This window comes from Lycorma delicatula, chromosome 3 (genome assembly GCF_047948215.1).
Source record: "Lycorma delicatula isolate Av1 chromosome 3, ASM4794821v1, whole genome shotgun sequence".
In the NCBI taxonomy this organism is placed as follows: Eukaryota; Metazoa; Arthropoda; class Insecta; order Hemiptera; family Fulgoridae; genus Lycorma; species Lycorma delicatula.
The window spans coordinates 12,710,013-12,730,621 of record NC_134457.1 but is presented as its reverse complement, the minus strand read 5'-3'; the positions used below and the strand labels follow the sequence as shown (position 1 = coordinate 12,730,621).

At 30.2% G+C, this 20,609-nt stretch overlaps 1 protein-coding gene across 3 annotated transcripts in view; it reads right to left on the bottom strand.

Moving 5' to 3' along the window:
- Positions 1-2,633: 2,633 nt before the first annotated feature.
- Su(var)2-10 (E3 SUMO-protein ligase Su(var)2-10) overlaps positions 2,634-20,609 on the bottom strand; it is a 130,165-nt gene continuing 112,189 nt past the window's right edge. The window contains exons 12-14 of one of the 3 annotated variants that reach the window (XM_075359424.1): positions 12,057-12,422; positions 5,728-6,048; positions 2,634-2,895 (exon numbers count right to left, since the gene is read on the bottom strand). In XM_075359424.1, the coding sequence (XP_075215539.1) occupies positions 5,747-6,048; positions 12,057-12,422 (668 nt within the window). In that variant the 3' untranslated portion in view covers positions 2,634-2,895; positions 5,728-5,746. The remainder of the gene's footprint in view (positions 2,896-5,727; positions 6,049-12,056; positions 12,423-20,609) is intronic. The other 2 variants (XM_075359422.1, XM_075359423.1) reach the window with 2 other exon arrangements.

Sequence of the window (20,609 nt, the reverse complement as noted above, 5' to 3'; positions counted from 1 at the left end):
AAATTTCATCACAATCATTACATTTTATTTCATAAATGTCACACAAACTATTAAAATAATTATTATAATTTGGTTTTTTAAATGTTTTATTACATGGTTGTTGGGTTTATATTTTTTATCATTATTAACTAAATTTCAATAATATTATTACTATAAGAGTATTTTATATAGATATTAATCAATTCTGTGTGTATTATTTATAGGTTCCAACAATGTTAAGTTTATAGATTTAAAATTTTGATTTTTATAAATATTATCAATTAATGATGCTTTATATTAATTAAAAAATGAATATTTTTTACTGCAATATTTATTTCTCCATCTAATTTTTCCCTGTTATTTTGTGTGTAATGTATCACTCAATTCAAAATATTTGTAATATTAATTTTGTGTGACCATGGATTCTCTATTAATAGTTATTTTATTTGCTGTAGGTTTTCAATAAAAAGCAAAATTTAAAATCTAAAAACGTAACAACATTGGAACCTATAAATAGTACACACAGTATTGATAATATCTATATAAAATATTCTTATACTAATAATATTATTGAAAATTTAGTTAATGTTTATAATGATAAAAAATATAAACTAGCATATAAACCCAACAACCATGTAATAAAACATTTAAAAATTCAAAAATTTTAATAATGACTTTAATAATTTATGTGGCATTTATAAAATAAAATGTAATGTTTGTGATAAAATTTAAACTGGGAAAACTAATAATAATTTAAAGTAAGATTTGCAGAATATTATAGATATATAAACAATAAATTGGGTTTTTCTTATGTTGCCGACCATATAATAGTAAATACACATTCTATTACTGACTTAGTAACTAATTTGGAAACAACTGAATTCAGAAAAGAAAATGATGATGATAATAATAATAAACTGGACATTAAAAAAATATCAATATATAAATATACAGCTTGATCAATATGCAGACAGAATTTGATAATGATACTCTTATCAAAGCTGCTATAGATAGTAGCACTTTTGTTAATATTAAGTAAAATTATATTATATTAGTGAGTGCTATATTTAGCAGCTGGCCACAAACATGTTTAATAATAATAAAATAAATATTTTCAATCTTTTCAATGTTTTAATGCGCGATTGGTTTTTAATTTTAATTTTAATCCACTGATGATGGGGAATTCCCTCGACAGCACTATTGTTATGTAAAAATAAGAAAAATAATAAGTTAAGGTAAGAATTCTTATTGACTCTGTACTTTGGTGGGTTAAGCTGAATTTTATTTTGAACTAGTACAGAAGACATGGACAAAAAAATTATAGCTATGTCCTCTTTTTTTGGTAAAATGAAATAATGTAAAAACTATTTTATCTAATTGAAATCTCAGAAATAAATGAACAAAAACGTAGATAAATACATCTGATTAAAGATCTACATCAACAGTGGGAAATTTACTCTTCGTAGAGTTAAGTGTAGCTCCCATTAAAAATTTAAATAATTTTTTTTTATTATTTCAGAACTTTTAAATAGTTTTTTTATTATTTCAAAACTCTTTTCACTGAATCGACTAAGTAACTAATATTTTGATACACAAATTTTGTTGTTTTGTTTTTTTTTTGCGCTGTAAATTAATTTAATTATTTTGTTTCATTTCTATACTTTGGAATTAATTTATTTACATTTTTTGACACACAGACCTTGGAAATATCAAAATACGAAAATATAAACAAGAAAATAGAATCTTCAAAGCAGAATTGGAAGAAAATGTTCCTTTTATAGACAATAATGGAAAGTTATCTTATTTGTAAAGTTACAATGCAAACTACAAAGCAAGCAATTTATGCCATTACAAAGTAATCACATAAATGTCATCCTCACTTTTCAACCCAATATCCACTGAATTCAAAATTGTGAACAGAAAAAGTACTTGTAATCTGGTCTTCATAAGCAACAAAGACTTTTATCACCGTTATTGTCCTAAGACAATAACCTATCACCGATTGTTACTTATCAATTTTTGCATTTAAAAAAAATTTTTATTCAAATAACTTATTTTTCATTATTTTTATTTGTAGATTCTGTCTTAATTTTTTGTAGGCATGTCTTTACAATACATTATCATTAAAACTTAGTCTGTGAATCTGTAAGCGTAAGTTATTTAACTATTTTAAATCATTTTAGTAACTCAATGCTTAAAAAAAATTTAAGTATTATGTAAAATAAGTGTCATTCAAAATCTAATCGTGCTTTTTTCCTTGCTTCTCAAAGTTTTGAATAATTTATAAATACTGAATTTAAAATTTTGATATATATATATATTATTATATAAAAACATTTGCATCTTTTTAAATGAACATTGTACACTCACATTATTCCTTATATAACTTGAAAATGGTGATAAATTTTCAGTCGCAGCTTGAATTAGATAAATAGGGGGTTTACTATAAAAATAAACTCCAGTTAAAGCAAATGATCATTAACCTACAACTAACTTCATTAAATCACCAAAGGAAAACCCCCCGAGCCTATATATGTAAAGCTTTTATAAAAATGAATACACATTCATGGTAAAACTCCATTTTTATCATTATTAAAGTTCAATAAAAATGAAATCAATATCCATACACTTTTGTTAATTTCTCATATAAATAAATGACATTTATAAAACTAAAATAATAAAATAGCTTAATCAATGGTACAAAAATTTTTTTTTTCATTCATGCTGGCCAGCCTGATAAAACTAAAATTACATAGGTTAAGTTAAAAATACATTCATACACACACAATAATATACTGTATCTATGTACAAATTACAACTATGTACAAATTGTTACATTACAAAAAATATAATATATGTTCTTCATTTATAAAACAAAACGATATAATATAGATTTCACCAATTTAATATTCATTCCTGAAACAAAATAATAATTTCATTAACTCATTTCTTAATAATAAGAGTGATAAAAATAAATGTTAGTAAGTAATGTGAAAAAAAAGAAGCCAACCCTCAAATGACTGCATTATTAGCAGTGTCATAAGACAGTTGGAATATTTATAAAAACTTCAGTTTCAATACCCAGTAAAGTATAAAATAAATAAGCGATCTCACATATATGTAAGCAGGCATGATTTGATAGTAGCATTCTTAATGAGAGGACTGGAAACTGCAGCGGCTAAAGTTTGGTATACTCTGCACTCTGGTAAAAAAATTTATAAGCATCTGCTCACAACCGATTAAGCAATGTATCGCTTACTCTATAGGATTTTAAATATGAATGGATGTACAAACATATTTTCTCTAAAATTCTGAGTCACATGTATTTTGTTTATATTCATATGCATGCATAATCTCAAATACGCAAAGTAAACCTTTTTTTATACAAATACAGCTCTCTCTCTTCTCAAATTTTATACAACTAGCTCTCTTCTTTCTAAAATCAAATTTTCTTATACATAAAAAAAATTCTTTCTCACAATATGGAAGTATGTATTATGCAAGCATGCATGCATGTATGAACCCATAATACTGTGTTTTAGAGAACATAGTGTTCTAATCATCTCACAAACAAAATAAACTGCATTTTCTTTAGTTGACTTGCTGCGTCTTCACTGCTAAGTTTAAACTTAAGTAAGTCTTTTTAACAGTAAAGATAAAATGTTGAGGGTGGTCTTGATTTACTACCCAATCACTTGTCAATTTAATTATTTAATTTCATTTCATACTGTTAACAGAAATAATTAAAAAATTAAAGTGACTTTGTTAGGAAATCTTTAAACGTCTACTGTACAATCCAGACTTTACACCTAGTGATTATTACCTATTCCTCCATTTAAAACTTGCATTATAGAAGTTTGAAAATGATGATGAACAAAGTAATTAGTTAAGTTAATGGTGGGAAAATATTTCAAAGTCTGAAAAATAAAGCTAAAGAAATGAAAAATGTGTTGCAGCAAATGGCAATTTTGTGAAAAAATAATCTGCAAGTTAAATTTCATGTAATAAATCTCTTTCTGCTCTCACTTTTTTTATTATACCAAACTTGCTTATAGCATGGTATCCAGCATGTGAAAAGTAATCTCTATCCACTTAACTGTGATGTTATTAATATAAGAGTTGCACTTACTAATCTGCTGATTTGCTAAGTTGATCTACACCATATGTTTTTGTCTGTTACACAGCTTGAGCTTTCATCAGTTAGTCTGTGAATCAGTGCCAACAAAGTTAAGTTGTTTCAAAAACTACAATGTAATCATGTTTCTGTTGTTCAACAAGTTAAGTCAAATACATTGTCATCCGTGTTTAGTTTACTTCATTGTTCTGGCTGTGCTCATTGAGCACATCATGTGATTTCAGCAAGTTTGTACCATGACACAGAATATACACCATTCTAAGTTTATGAGGAGAAGAAGAGAAGAAATTTCAATGTACAGACTATTAATCTTTCAATTCCTCCTTTATAGATTAACCACATTATTAGAGATTAATCCTATTACCTTCTTGACTCGACATGTGCCTGTTCCAATAGAATAACCAAAATTATTAACTTTACATACTTTTTTGCCAAAATTTTTCTTCCTAACAAAAGTTATATACTGCACATTAAAATTCATTGATATATTGGTAATGCTGTTTAGTTTATATTACAACAAACTACAATAAAAATTAAAACGATGTATGGATTCTGTACCAGATTTGGATGCAAACCTCGGGCAAGGTTTGTAAGTTTTAATCTTGCATCTTAGACAGTGAACACTTATTTAATTGACAATGAAATCATTATAAATCTACTGAAAGAATCGAGTTTCAAATATATTTTTATCGTGGATATGAACTGGCACTAACTGAAGATGAGATAAAAATCAATCAATATATTGACTGTGTGAATGGTTGGGCTTAACTGTGCACTATAGAATAAATATAAAAATGGCCTGTTAGTTCTACACAAGAGGTTAACTGATTTACGGAGAAATATGAAAGTATAATGCAATATTATAATTCTTTATTTCACATAATGAGCAAGAATATTCTAATAACCACGAGTCTCTTACCATAAATAGAAATGAAAAATTAAGATAAATACATAAAATGTATGAAATTTAATTGCATATAAATAGCTAACTGAAAAATAATTGTTTCCATTAAACTAGATTTTCATCAAACTAAATTTGATGAAGTTTAAATAAAAAATTATTCATCTAGTAATCAATCTTAATCTTTCTCCACTCATAGCTGTGTATATGCTTAAGAAGTAAACGCTATTTCTAAAACACAAATGTTTTGACCCACCTGCTTATTTATCCTTGTTACTAATGATAAATGAGAAGTGAACAGAAAAAAAAACTGTTATGTCTGAATCAAAAACTTTTGGAGGCTTCTATAAACCTATAAATTAGTAGCTACATTTATAAACTTCCTATTTAAACAATTACTTAATAATCCGTATTTTTTGCGTTCTTAAAAAATTAGCCAAAAAAACTGATGATCCTATGAAAACCCCTTTCATGGCTGGAAACCATCAAAGGAGGAATAAATAGTTACGCCTTTTACCCCATACTGACAGACTGGACCAACATTACCAAAAAAAAAAATGGGCTTTTGATATTAAACTTTTATTCTATCATTATGATCTTAAATCTAAACATAAAGATATTAAAAAATTAAGTTTCTAGCTGGTACATATGAGATTATCATGCATGAAGAATCTCTCAACAATGCAATAAAATTATCAAATTCATACAATACCTTACGAAGGAACATATTCTCAATATCTTGGTTGGAAAAGAGAGCTACTGCCATTTGAATCTGCTTCTAAATCATAAATGGTAGGCAACGATGGCTGCATTGTCGTATGATATGGCTGTTGCTGTTGCTGTGATATGGTTGGGACAGTTGATGCCAAATTACTGCTTATACCAGAACTGGTGTTATGGCTGGCTATTACTGGAGATGGAGCACAACTAACTGGTGGTGGTGATGGACTATCCAGTGTAATAATGTTAGGACTTGTATAACCACTGCTAGTCACTGAACTTCTGCCTGTGGCTGACAAATTACTATTAGAATCTGAAAACAAATATATGATATTTTGTAAAAATAAATGTGCTGATATATAACTCTAGATTTTCATTATGTTTAACTTCAAATACAATAAAGAGTTCATACTACATGATACCAATGCAGTGACTAGAAAACCCCCCCATGGCAAATTTCCAAGGAAGAAAAAAGAATTCAATAGAATAAATATTTAGAAACCCTGAAAAATAAAGTTTACATAAAAAAAAAAAACAACACAACAGCACATGAGGTTTGATCTGAAATTCCAGAAAAAATGCCAAAAAGAAAAAAGTTGAGTATGCAGAGGGATTTATAGATTCTTACATTTTTCTCATTTGGTATGACTTTTCTTAACGGAAACAACAGGGATAAAAGGTGAAAAAAGAGAAGTAAACAACATAAAAATTGACAATTTCTTTTATAAAATAAATCACATTCTGGTTTTTCAGAATGTCATTTTTCTTGGGAATTTTCATGATGATCATGTGACTGATTAAAGCAGAATTAAAATTATTAATAATACTGATATAGACATGAAGGCAGGTACAATTAATTATTTAGGTTACATGTGCACAGCAGATGATAAAATGATTGAGATAATAGTAAAAAAAATATATTCAAAGAGATCTCGGAGAAGGCCAAGCTGGAACCATTACAGAGTAATGTGATGCCAGTTCAAATTATTAACCTTTATTAACTGGTATCTCAAAAACAACTACCACACTCTAGTTTCTATGGTGAGTACACTGTAAACAGCACTCAAAATAGAAACTATAGCGAACTTAGCAGAAAAGATAGTAGCAGTTAATATTTTAATAACAATTTTAACTACCAATCTATTTCATAAATGTTCTATCAGCAATAAAGAACTTTAGAAAAAGGAAGAAGAGACTTGTAATAACTGAATGATAGAGAATGCAGATAGAAATGGTTAGGACATAACCTTAGAAAGGACTATCATCAAAGGAAGCACTTAAATAGAACCCTTGAGAAAACAAAATAGATAACAAAATTGAGTTAATAAAACTGACTAAATCAATTTTATAAATGAAAGCATATAAGGTGTTGAAGAAGAATTGTTTGAATCGTATTAAATAAAGAAAGATGGTTGTCTTTAGTGTTATGCTTTTGTAAATTCTAAACTTGAACAATAATAAAAAATAAGAGATGGATAGAATGATATATGACAAATGTCAGATTCTTGCCAGGACTGAACCCATAATAGTCCTTAGTTAGTTAATACTTAGTTAGCCTAAATAACCACTATACCAACTAGTCACATCTGGCTGGGACTGCTGGAGATTGATGTAATTTACTAGGTACAAGGTTTGTATGTGAAATTCCTGACTTTTTTAAGTTGTGTGACAAATAGAGCTACTAAATTTTAATATGCTGCACAAGAGATAAATGGGTAACTGAAGTGTATTTTGTACACTGTACTCCTGTTGTGCCAGCAGATGTTTTGTGTCAGCTGTATGACTTATTACATTTAAAATCAGAGATTTCCATAAGCAACAAATTTATATGAAATAAACTGGGAAAATCCTAATGAAAGCAACTGCGAGTACATTGGAATGAGGCTTAAAGCTACAATGAGATGTACGTGGTGGAAAAGTTTCAAAGATAGATGAACTTACACTCATAACAACATCCAAAACAGATGAAACTGTTACAAAGGTTAAGAAATTGTCCTTGTATAAACCAGTATAACATGAAATTACACAAAACTTAGGCATGAGCCACATTGCAGCCAAATTTATGCCTATCCTTTTGACTGAGGAGCAATAACGGAATTGAATTATTTAATTCAATTATTAATTGAATAGGTATCAAGAGCTTCTGAATTGAGCTAATGAGAATGAAAACTTTAAAAAAAAAACCATTACTGAGATGAAACATGGGGGGTACATGGATATAATGTTGAAACAAAAGCTCAATTCATCAGAATGGATGTCAAAAGGGTCTCCATGACCGAAAAAAAAAAAAAAATAGAAGTGCAAGCAAATGTTAGTCATGCTGACATTTTCTTATTTTTACTGAGAGGGTGCTGTTTATCATGAATTTCTTGCACAAGCCAAGGTAATAAATAAGATGTATTATCTTGAAATATCTTTATGAAGCTCTAAAAAAAAGCTATGAAAATGGCAATCGCATCTGGAAAACTAGTTTAAGAAAGTTGTTAAAAATTATTTGTAATGTTAGGTCAAAAAAGTGAAATAAAGTAAACAGATACAGGCTTCCCATCTATCAAGTGTTGACAACCTTGTGTGTGGATCCTAATTCTCTTGACAAAAGGTTGTTCGAGTCCTTCGTATGAAAATGAACCATAAAAATAATTACTTTACATTTAAGAGGCTATAAATGAATAAATAAGTAACAATATATCATCTAGACAATATAAATAACATCAATAGGGAAAAAAACTATTTATGATGAGGCATTTTTAGAAAATATAGGTCATGCATGACGAATAACATTTTAAATAATATAAAATTTGAAAATATGAACAGAACCTTCAGACATATAACAACAGATGTTAAGCTTTAATTATAAAAACAAAATAAATAAATATATAAAATATACATACGAGGTTTGTTTAGTAAATAACAAAACTCTATTTTTTTAATCTTTATTATTAATTTTACATATTGTCGGTTCTTCTCCCCTTCAAAGTACTCCACTCCCCTATTCACACACTTTTTCCAGTGGTGTTTCCACTTCACAAAGTAGTCCTGTAAAGCTTCATATGAAATGGCCTTTAAGGTCCATGATAAATTTGCTTTAATGTCATCAATAGTCTCAAAAGGAATCGCAAGGAGTCTGGTGAGTAGAGGGAGGCTAAGGGAGGACAGTCACCTTTATTTTTGGGACAAACTGATGAATTGACAAAGCTGAGTGCTGAGTGTAAGGGCGCATTGTTGTGCTGAAGGAACCATGAGTTGTTTAGCCACAACTCTGGTCTCTTTTTGCGGATTTTTTCATGTAACTGTTGTAAAATGCTTTGATAGTACGCAGCACACGGTTCAATGTTTCAACTCGAGGCAAAAATTCAAAATGCATAATTCCATTAAAATTTAAAAAACAGAGAACATCACTTTGACACTGGATCGAGAATGGTATGATTTCTTGGGGCATGGATATCCTTTCCCAATCCAGTGTAATGACTGAACTTTTGTCTCGATGTTGTAGCTGTAAACTCATTTTTCATCTCCCGTTAATGATCCTTTGCATGAATGCTTCATCACCATTGGCTTGTTCAAGAAGTTGCTGACAAACATTCACTTGATATTTTTTCTGCTGTTTGGTCATCAAATATGGTAGAGGCAACTTTGTGCATGTTCAATGTTATGATGGAGGTCATCGGTTGAAGTGGAACGCTTTCCTGGTCAAGGGTCAACTTCAATTGACTACTTTTTAATCGTGAAAACCATTCGTAACATTGCGTACAACCCAGACATCATCTACGTAAGCTTGTTTCAAAAGCTGAAACGTTTCTGTGAAAGTTTTCCCTAGTTTCACCATAAAATTTTACGTTGTTTCGTTACTCTTGAAAATCGCTACTAACACTTATACATATCACACTCTAATAACAATAACACAAAAATTAAAACAGATATCAACAATCCAAGAATATGTGGTTATAGAGGAGGTTATGTGGAACAATACTGCCAACTGCATGTAACTAAATACCTCCACTGCTGCTTAATTAAAAATGTTTGGTTATTTTCTGAACAGACCTCATTCAAAAAAATTTAGTTAAATAATTTCAGTATCGATCGGATTAGCTGACACTGCTTTCTAGCAATAGGATATTAATTTTAAAAAGATTATACAGATGTATTATTAATGCAATGTTTACATATAGCTACAAAATAGTTTGTAGCAATGTTTATACTAATTATTAAAGTATGTACCGGACCATACTACTCACTAAGGTATGCAATAAAAGCTGAACTTTTCTGATCTAAATTTATCAAAAATGATAACTCGACAGACTAATAAAAGAAACAATGAGAATATTTGCTTACTAATTATTATTAAAGAAAATTGTAGGAAATTCCTTCCCATACAGGAGGAAGACAGTTTTTAAAGTCTGGCAAGATGATTTACATTTTAATACTAATGGCTTTTCAATATTACTGTCTTCCGGCTATCACTCTTTCACTGGGTTTTAATTAATAATGAATTTTGGGTTGACAATCCAAGGATATAATAAGTCTAAAAGTATAATCGCTATCAGAACAAGGAATGCAGCTAAATTTGGGGTTCTGAATCAATAATCAACATTTTTTTTAGAATAAGCTGATAAAACTTTCTAAATGACTTTTTAGCCAATTTCCTTTCAAATGAAATTTCACATAAAAATTACATAATAACAAATTAAAATTAAATCATATAAAAGTGATAAAAATACTGTGCAATTTAAATTTCTATTTTGTTTCCAGAGGACATTAATTAAAATATTATTTTATATGTACTTTTTTACTATTTGTTGAACAAATAAAATAATAAAGTATTGAAATCAGTAATTATTTAGATTTTTCTATTTCAACGATGGTAAGGTATGTAAAAAATCAATTATACAACTAAGAATTTAAATAAAAAAGTTTTAAAACTAAAAAAAGAAACTTGGCATCAAATGTTTCACAATATCAAACAAAATTGAATATATAACAATTATATTCTATGATAAAGTGAATACAGTTTATTCATCAATATTCCTTTCTTAATTTTTTTATACTATTTTTATGACAAACACTTGAGTTACTAATCTAATTCAAGTTAACAAGTTGAACTTGAACCACAATACATGGTTCGTTCCATGGAACATGCCAAGCAACATATGGCATTCTTGAGTAACTGTAACCAAAGTTAAATACTCCTGTTATAATTAAATGCCAAAAAACTTTTAATACAGGGGAGGAGAGAGAGAGAGGGGGGATAAAGAGAGGGGGAGGGGTAAAGAGAAATAAAGAGTGCGGGAGGGGGAGAGAGAGAGACCTGCAGAATGCAGCACATACAGTGTTTATTGAGAATTGTGCCATATGAGCTGTGGCTCAGTTCTGCTAAAACCACACTCTCGTCATATTTCAGTTGCCATGTCTCAATTGAAATAGGAAGGATTCAAAGATGTCGCAACAATCGGCATTCACTGTCATCGAGATATCATAATCGAAGAAATAGGGTCCTATGCTGAAATGGCATGCTTTGTAACTTAGGACTGTGTGGCTTTCGTGGTTGCTTATAGAATTGGCTTGGATTAATAGGTACCCACTGAAGGTGTTTTGTTTATCTACAAAATGAGAATGATGCTTTTTCACACATGATGAGGTATCTTTTAACATAATCCTGTGTATGATATAGCTTCACCACTTGCTGGCAACAACAAATGCACAATGCTTTGAGTGCAGCAGTTAATTCCTGAACCATCTGGAGATTATACAGATGATAATGCAAATCTCAGTGTAAAATTCAATGCACATTTCTGTTTGACATATTCAAGTCTTGGGAATACCACTGCAGTAATTGATATGAACTCCTCTCCAAAGCTGTTCTGTTGCTCAACTTTCAGGTGACCAAATGATGATTTGGTGACTACTTTCTTTTTAATGAGGGCTTAATTCAGTACAGATACAATCTCACTGATTCGCCCACTGACTGACTATTTTTCATGAAAGTGCACCCCCCCCCCATGTTGACAATCATTATCAAATTTCAAATTAAAATCTCACTGCAGAGCTAAAATCAACTTATTTAACAAAAACTATTCCACAAAATATGTACAAAAACCAATGCTCCATTGTTTACTGAATCCAAGGCCATATGGAACTCGGTAACAGCTGCCAGTGACCCACACAAGCACTGTTGCCAATTCAAAATTGGTAATGTTAAATAAAATACCACACCATGTTTTCAAAATTCTGAAAACATGGTGAAATATAACTCTGATAAAAAGTAGTGAAAAGCATTAGAATAAGGAAGGAAAGTCTGAGTTAATCAGAGAAGTATTTATTTACCTGTACTAAACAATCTTCCGCTGGATGAGAATGATGATGCTGGTACTGAAGTAGTATTGTTGCTGTCAGTTTTAACTGCAATAGTTGTAGCATTATTGCTACCAGTACTACCAGTATTACTTCTCTTGACCACAGTCAAAGGTGGCTCATCATCATTATCATCATCAGAATCACTGAGCGTTAAATCAATGACAATTAGTTTTCTCTTTGGTGCTTCTTTGTTAGCAATATTTGCAGCTGTGCTTGTAGCACTACTTGATGGTGTTGTCACCACCGGCGAAGGTGATGACACATTAGCAACAGAAGTGGCAGTGGCAGTGACAGAAATTGCAGCACTTGCAGCAGCCGTTTCTGCAATGATTTCATCTAAAAAAAAATATATATATATATTTTTGTTGTGCAAAACAATACCAAACAATTATACATTTAACATTCATAAATTAATTAAACTAAAATCAAATCCTATTCATTTTTAACTAAGCAGTATACAACATAGTAATTCTCATCTTTAGCATTAAAAATTTGAATATCTTTTTTTTTTTAATAATATTTTTGCTTTTCCAGCAAAATACCCAACAATATATATATATATATATATATATACAAATAAAAATACATATTATGAAAAAATGTATAGTAATAAATTGCACTTCTTCATAAATAAAGATAAGTATTTTAATATTTGGCGATTAAAGCAACAGTAATTATGATATTCAAAACATGGTTCAGGGATATTCATTAGAAGTATATATTGCAGATGTATAATACTTTTTCACACTATGTTTTATGATTATTAATATTTAATCTCAACCAGTCAAGTTTGGTAATCAAAATCTGGAGGAATGTCTGAGACACAGAATTTATTATTTGTATATTTTCTATACAGGTGTCTCAGGAGGTGTTGGCCAATATTAAGGGGCTGATTCAGTACACTAAAATAAATTTAAGTTCATGTGGACAATTGCGCTATCTCGCTTCATTTCCCCACTACTGTTCTCTGTTTTTTCCCCAATAAAAGTGCATATCTTGATAACAGATGTTAGTAAATTTCATTAATATATCCTCAAACAGTAGAAATTATTAATAATTCAATTAGTGAAAGAAGTGAAACAGCCACAAAAAATAGTCAGATTGCAAAATTTTTATGACCCACTCAGTCACATCTTAGCTCTCAGCTATTTATCAATCAATTTGAACAAATGAGGTGTTATTTTGATCACAACATTTTACCTAATAAAATATTTGATAAAACTAATATTTACATTTGATTTAGGTGTTACTTTCTGCATTTCCTAGCATTGTCACTCTAACAATTGTAGTTGATGTGTTTCAGAGTACCACCATTCACAAAACTGCTTTTTTTAAGCACACTCAAATTATAGAATATGCTAAAAAGTATTGAGAATGGAGGAACTCCAAAATGCATCAACTACAAATGTTAGAATAACAATGTTAGGTAAGGAAGAAAAGAACACTCTTAATCAATTATGATAATGTTAGTGGAAATGTAAAATATTGTGAACATTTTAATATTTACAGAACTATTAATGAATAAAAAATTTAAAATGGCTGCCATTTTGGAATTTTCAAATGTAAAGTTTTCAAACTTATTTTGTAAATCTTGGGTACGTGTGCACAAAATTTCCTGATGCTCCATTACAAAAATATGCTCACGTAAACACTGCTATTAATTTGTCAGTTACAGGTGAAAACAGACACAACAGTCACTGGATTACCTTTTTATATGCAAATCCAGCAGAGGGCCCTTTATTAGTTCACAAATTTAAAAGGCATTAAAAGCCGAAGTTTTGAGTCAACTGACATATAAAAAGGAAAATTTTCTAGTTAAACTGCAAAATATTCTGAATGAAGTGTTACAGAAACATTTTGAAGAATATATAGAAGAAATGTTGGAAGTAGTATATTCATATTGGCAAGGACTATTTTTTTTAACTAAGCTGAGTAGTTTCCAAATATGTGGGACATTTTATTTAAGTTTGGAAATTTTATCAGACAAACCTTATATTTAGTTTGACAGTAAACTTGACAGTGTACATGACAGTAAATTTTAATAGGTAAATTTATTTATAAATAAGAATGATCCCAAATTCACAAAGATTTAACATGACTCAAAATTATATAAAATTTTACAATCTTTAAAACCTGTGGTAAAGTAGTTCTATGTATAAAAAAAGAAGATTTAAATGGGAGAAAGCCACTATAATAGTGATTATGTTTACTTTATTGATGTGTATGAAAAACAGAAAAAGTTTAATTTGGGTTGGTGATTAACTGGTTCTTTTATAGTCCATCCCATTATAAAGTACTCACTACGATGGAGTTTATTTCGATGTTAGAAAAGCTCATTTTTACTGTAAATTCTTTTTTGTGATTGTTCTATAATTGAAGTGTAAACAGTTCTAATTTAATTATTTATCGAATGAATCTGATATACTGGAATTGATACATTATGATCTGTGATTAGGTTTTCAGTAACTCTTTATCGGCTATTTATTAAACCAACCAATTTGTTTAACAACAGTTAGATGTAGATCAACACAGAAGGAAGAAAAATATGTAGAACCCAACAATGAAACTGATGGTTAATAGAAACGGAAAGAAAGTAAACCTGCAAATTCTTTAAATATATGAAAAGGAAGGATTTTTGTGTATTTATATACATTGTTTATACTTGTATAAACATATGTATATATAAATTTAATTCTGTTACAAGGTAGGTTCAAAAGAATCCTGAAACTGCCCCAAAAATTTAAAATAGTAACCATAATAAGGAAATTTTTGGTTCTTGAGTTGGCAGTACATGACATCATGATACAGACACATCACATGATTCCTGTTTCGCACACAACAATGCTAGAACTACATTTTATACTCTGCATCTTGCAATGAAAAAAAATCATTAATAGAGCAGCACCCATATATCAAATTTTGTCTTTTGCTTAAAAAATCACCATCATGAAGCATTAATGCTGCTTGAACAAGCAAGTAGAGAATATGTAGTGAAGAAAACAGTGGTTTACATTAGCAATGGCAATGTTAATAATGAAGATAATATTTCTAACTGTCTACCTCATTAATCTACCTCATTTGGTGCCCACCTACCTCAATAAATGAAGAAAATATTAAGCGCATTAAAAATGTTATTGCTGTAAAAAAAAATATTGCATCAACAGTTGGGATATCGATCGGAAATTGCCGCATATTCTCTCCATAATGATCTAAAAATGCATCGTATCTGTCAGTATATTGTTCCAAAAATGTCTGGATATCAGAAAGAAACTTGCATGACACTGGCAGATGTCTCATCAAGATCAAAATATTTTGAGTAAAATCCTAACACGTGTTTTTTGTCGATCCACAAACGAAACACCACTCGAAGTGGAAGTTAACTTCATTTCTACAGTCATGGAAATTTTGTTTGGATAGCAGCAAAGGAAAAGTTACAATAAATTTTTTTTTGGTTCACAGGATATTATTCAGACACTGAAGCAGGAAATGTATATTGATATTCTTCGTGTTTATGGGATATGGTAACAGGAAATGTCCTTAATAATGGAAAAAAATCTGATTCTTTTGCATGACAATGCACTAGCACATTGAAGAGTAGTCCTGTACAGTCTCAGTTTGATCATTCCTGAGATGTGTGGTTAATTGAAACCCAACCACAAAAGAACACCGGTATCCACAATCTAGTATTCAAATCTGTGTAAAAATAACTGACCTTACTAGGACTTGAGTGGTGGAACTCTCGACTTCCAAATCAGCTGATTTGGGAAGACGTGTTCACCACTAGACCAACCCAGTGGATTTGTCAAAGAATACCTAGCACAACACAATGTAACTTTGCAGCACCTACCATTATTCTTGTAACATGATACTGGCTGATCTTTACTTGGTTCTTCAATGGAAAATGCAAAAAATATTCTGAACAAATAAAAAATATAAGGACTGTTAAATCGGAAAAAATACAAGAACACCAATGATGCAAAGGCCAACATGAGGAAACAGCTGAGGACAATAATTCAAATTGGTCTGTAAAAGTATTATTTTTGCTGCCATAGAAAATATTTTTAAAGGAACGTACTCTACAATTTTTACATTTGAATTATTATTTTTAGCAATTTTTACTTCCTTGTACAAAGTAAAGGAAGTATTGTGATCGCGAAAAATTTCGGTTTCCAGATTTCAAAGAAAATATACATTTTGATTAGTTTCGGTGTGATGTCTGTACGTATGTATGCACATATCTTGCATAACTCAAAAACAATTAACCATAGGATGTTGAAATTTTGGATTTAGGACTGTTGTAACATCTAGTTGTGCACCTTCCCTTTTGATTGCAATCAACTGAACCAAACATGTCCAAAAAGCCCAAAATCCAAAAAATTTGGATTTTTCTTAAACTGCAGTAATAAGCTCTCTTGAGAACTTTTCAACAATATATTGTAAGTGGTATTTATTTTCATTGGTTCCAGAGTTATAGCTAATAAAATTTTAATTAATGAAATATTTGGATCTTATACAAGGGAAGGCTCGTCTGTCCAAATCAGACTTTATCCCCTTTGTCTTAAACTTTTTTATTTATTTAAATATATTGATTTATTAATCTCTCACCATAAAAAAAAAAAACAACATAAATAATAATAATGACAATAAAAAAAAATGAAAAACTTCAGAAGTTAGTGGTAAAATAAAATTTTATGTACGTTTAAAAATTGCATATATGTAATTTAATAGACATTATTACATATGTGTATATGTAATAGATTTGGTGAAACATCTGATTATTTAATATTAATTGAAAATTATTATTTAGAGTTGCATTATTTTTAGATTTTGTAGTTTATTTAATTTAATTATTTAACTAGAGCGACTGCAAAATAGACCCTCACAAAAACAACATATACACTGAATGATACATGGCTGATCTTTGATAAATTGCAAAAAAATTCTTATCATTTAGTTCATTACTCTTCTGATATTGTCAGACAATATTCTTGCTAGGTTGGAGTCGACCATCATTTTGCTTGTTTGTTTTTTGTTACTGATTGTTTAATCGCTCTTTGATTTGATATAATTCTTCTGACTTAATACGTACACGTTCTCTAGTTTTCAAAATTTCTCTCTTTTTATATTCATTATCTTCTCTTAATCTTTTTATTCTTTCTTTGGTTTTAACGTTTTCTTCTTTATATTTATCATCTTCTCTTAATTTTATTTTTTCCTTGTTCTTAACATTTTCTTCCTCTTTATTTTTCCTGTATGATTGTTTATTTTTCATTTTTGATTATTCGCCAAGTAATCCAATAATAATAATAACTGAATATTTTACACTGTAAGGTCGAAATTAACATTTGTAACCAGTATACAGGAGTTCACTAAATAGTTTAATTTTTTTTAGAATTTTTTGTAAATTAGAACCTTTTCATTTTTCTGCACATTCAATTTAATCATTTTTAAAGTTTCATCATAAGATAAGAAAAAGATATCATGAACATTTTTTTTATTCTCATAACAATGTTTAGGTCAGTGAATGTTTTTGAGAAGTGGGTCAATTTGTTCATATTTTTTTTAATACTAGCTCGTGGGCGTCACTTGGAAGGGGGGGGGGGAAAAGAATGGTATAAATCTGGAAACAAATAATCTGGAAATAATAATGGTATAATCTGGAAACAGTGAAAATTTGTTAATAGAAAAACTTGATGGTTGCCTTTTTTGTTCTTGCTTTTAAAATGCTCTAAAAAAATTTACGTTATATGAGTGACAAGTTTATAACCGACTTTCACGAGTCACACACAGGTGCAGAGATATAGAAAATCAATTAGTCAATGTCCACTTGGGTTTTTTTTTTATAAATTCGACATTAGATATTTATATTTTTATTTTTTAATATACTTAATTGTCTGTTCTCTCTTTTATGATATAAAAAATAAGTTTATAAAGATCAACGCTAGAGTCATTTAAAAAGTCTTTGTGGGTCAGTGTCTGACCTGCGGGTCATATAGGTTTGCCACCACCGGTTTAGGTCATTACTAGAGGAGTCAACCTTAAAGCCTTACAGTCTGGGTTTTTAATTATTCATAAAAATCCAATTTTAAACTTTACTATTATTATATTTTATCTTGGTCCACAATCAGCATATTACATCATACAAAATGGGAGTTTTTGCGTAAGTTTAATAGATTGATTTTACAATTTGATTTTTTATTTCACATAAAATGATATCACTTTTAATATTTTTCATTTGTTCTCCAATTTCCTAGGCCTTTGTCCAGTCAGTTCGATACCAGCTATCATACATGTTAACGAGTTGTGCCGTGCCATGATGAAATAAAGAAGTACGGTTGATATTGGATTCTAGATGTCATGCAAGTTACTCAGTTAAAACCAAATAATTATATAGAGTGGCTGGGAAGTCACTGTACCCCAAAAAAGTCAGAACTAAAAATTTGCAATGAGTTATAAATGAAAAATGTGATAATAATGAACTCTTTTGTTTACTCACGTGATACATAGTGTTAATTTTAACAGTCCATCGGGTCAATGTATTTGCCCTCATGTTTCACGCACAATTCTAAATATCACCACATTCCTCTGTGACATGCAACAGAGCATTTCTGGTGTTATGTTATGGAAGGCATCCCTCAGAGCATCATGCAATTCTTCATTTATGGTGTAGCGACATGTAAATATGTGTGCCTTGATAATTCCCCATAATGAATTGTCTGGTGTGGTGAGATCAGGACTTTGTGGTGGAGCTGGAGCTGGAGCTGATGATGCTGGAGTACCATGGTTGATCCAACGTCCTGGATGATATGTACGAACTGATAAGAGTAAAATGTACAGGTGCTCCATCTTGCTGCAACCATACTTGTTCTATAAAATCCTTCTTTTGTACCTATGGTATTAATCATGCCTCCAACATCTCTAAACAAGTTTGTGCATTCACTGGCACATCAAAACTATAGGGACCAAATAAATGATGAGCTGTCACTCCAGCTCATAACACGACATGCGATGGATTTCTTTCCAATTTTGTTGTGTAATAAGCATTTCCTTCTGTCCAAAATAATATATTTCTGGTACACTAACTACGATAGATTGCACATTCGTCAGTAAAAAGCACCTTTCCATGGTGCACTGCAAGGGGAATTTTTCTAATAAAGCCTGGCAGGATGCAGTGTGACATTCCATGACTGCAACATGAACATGCAAGATGAACATCAGATGAAATGGCCTCCCTTTCAAGTCCTTTTTCATATGGCCTTGCATTGTCATACACAGTATGCAATGTTCAGCTGGCCTTTTGCAAGCTGATTTGTTGGGAATTGTTTAATGGAAACTGCAACAGCAGCAAACGTTTCTAACCACATTAACTTTTTGCTCACCCCGCAGCCTAACTTTAACACTGCCTAATTCATACGCATGTTTTTTCAAAGCCAACACTTGCTTTTCACTATGGGAGCTTATTAAAGCATTGATGAAACATATTATTAATTAGCTTCAGTGTTTGATTCATATGTTGTCATTCATGAATGCATATACTTGTCACTAACTGCGCCTCAATTCTGTTGACTATTCATCTCAGTTATTTAGCAGAATTGTCCCAATGAAAATACCATATGTTCTCAACACATATCCTAACTCATATCTTTCCTTCTTTCATTCTTCATAACTTTAGAGTACAGTGACTTCCGGCCACACGTACTATGAAGTTCTTGAGTTCAGCTCCTGCTATGCGTAAGCAGGTAGAAGTCAATACCAATCAAGCTTCAGCAATAACACCAGCCAATAGAACTTCTAACAGTTTGATTTACAATGATAACTAACATAAATTACTATTTTCCCGTCTAGATAGTGCTATAGCTCTAGAAAGAAAAGTATTGTAATCGATCCTATTTGGGCATATGCGGTTTTAACTAGATCTTTGCCATTTGTCACCTAAGGAACCCAAAAACCAGATAGAAATTTTCCCAATGTTAATGTTTGTATGTATGTATGTGTGTGCAAGCACGTATACGCGTGTGTTCAGTTTGGCTTCTAAATCACCTTATCTCCACAACTACAGAACCGATTTTGACTAAACTTGATCAGATTACTTCTATATAGGGGGCATTTATGCAACTAAATTTTCATCTTAAAAGAGAGTAAGGCTGTACAGCAAGGTAATCTTCAGAATCTTAAGATTTCACATAATTAAAGTAAAATTTTTCTTAGGCACGTTTATTAACAATTAAGAAATAACAATACTTGTAAAAACCTTTTTTGCAAATCACACCCCACCCAAAAAAATGCTCTTAACTAGTGGCTAAGTGGGCATACTGCATCAATAGTAACCCCGTCACCACAAGGAGTAGTGTCACAGACCATCACCTTGGAATCTCCTTTTTCCTATGACATATTCCCTTTTCCTCATCCTCTTGGACCAGAAAATTTGAAATTCCACAGGGTTGCCAACCAAATTATTTTTTAGACTTTAAATAATTATTTGTTTTATCTAATACTTCAAAGGTTGGTAGTACTGATGTCATA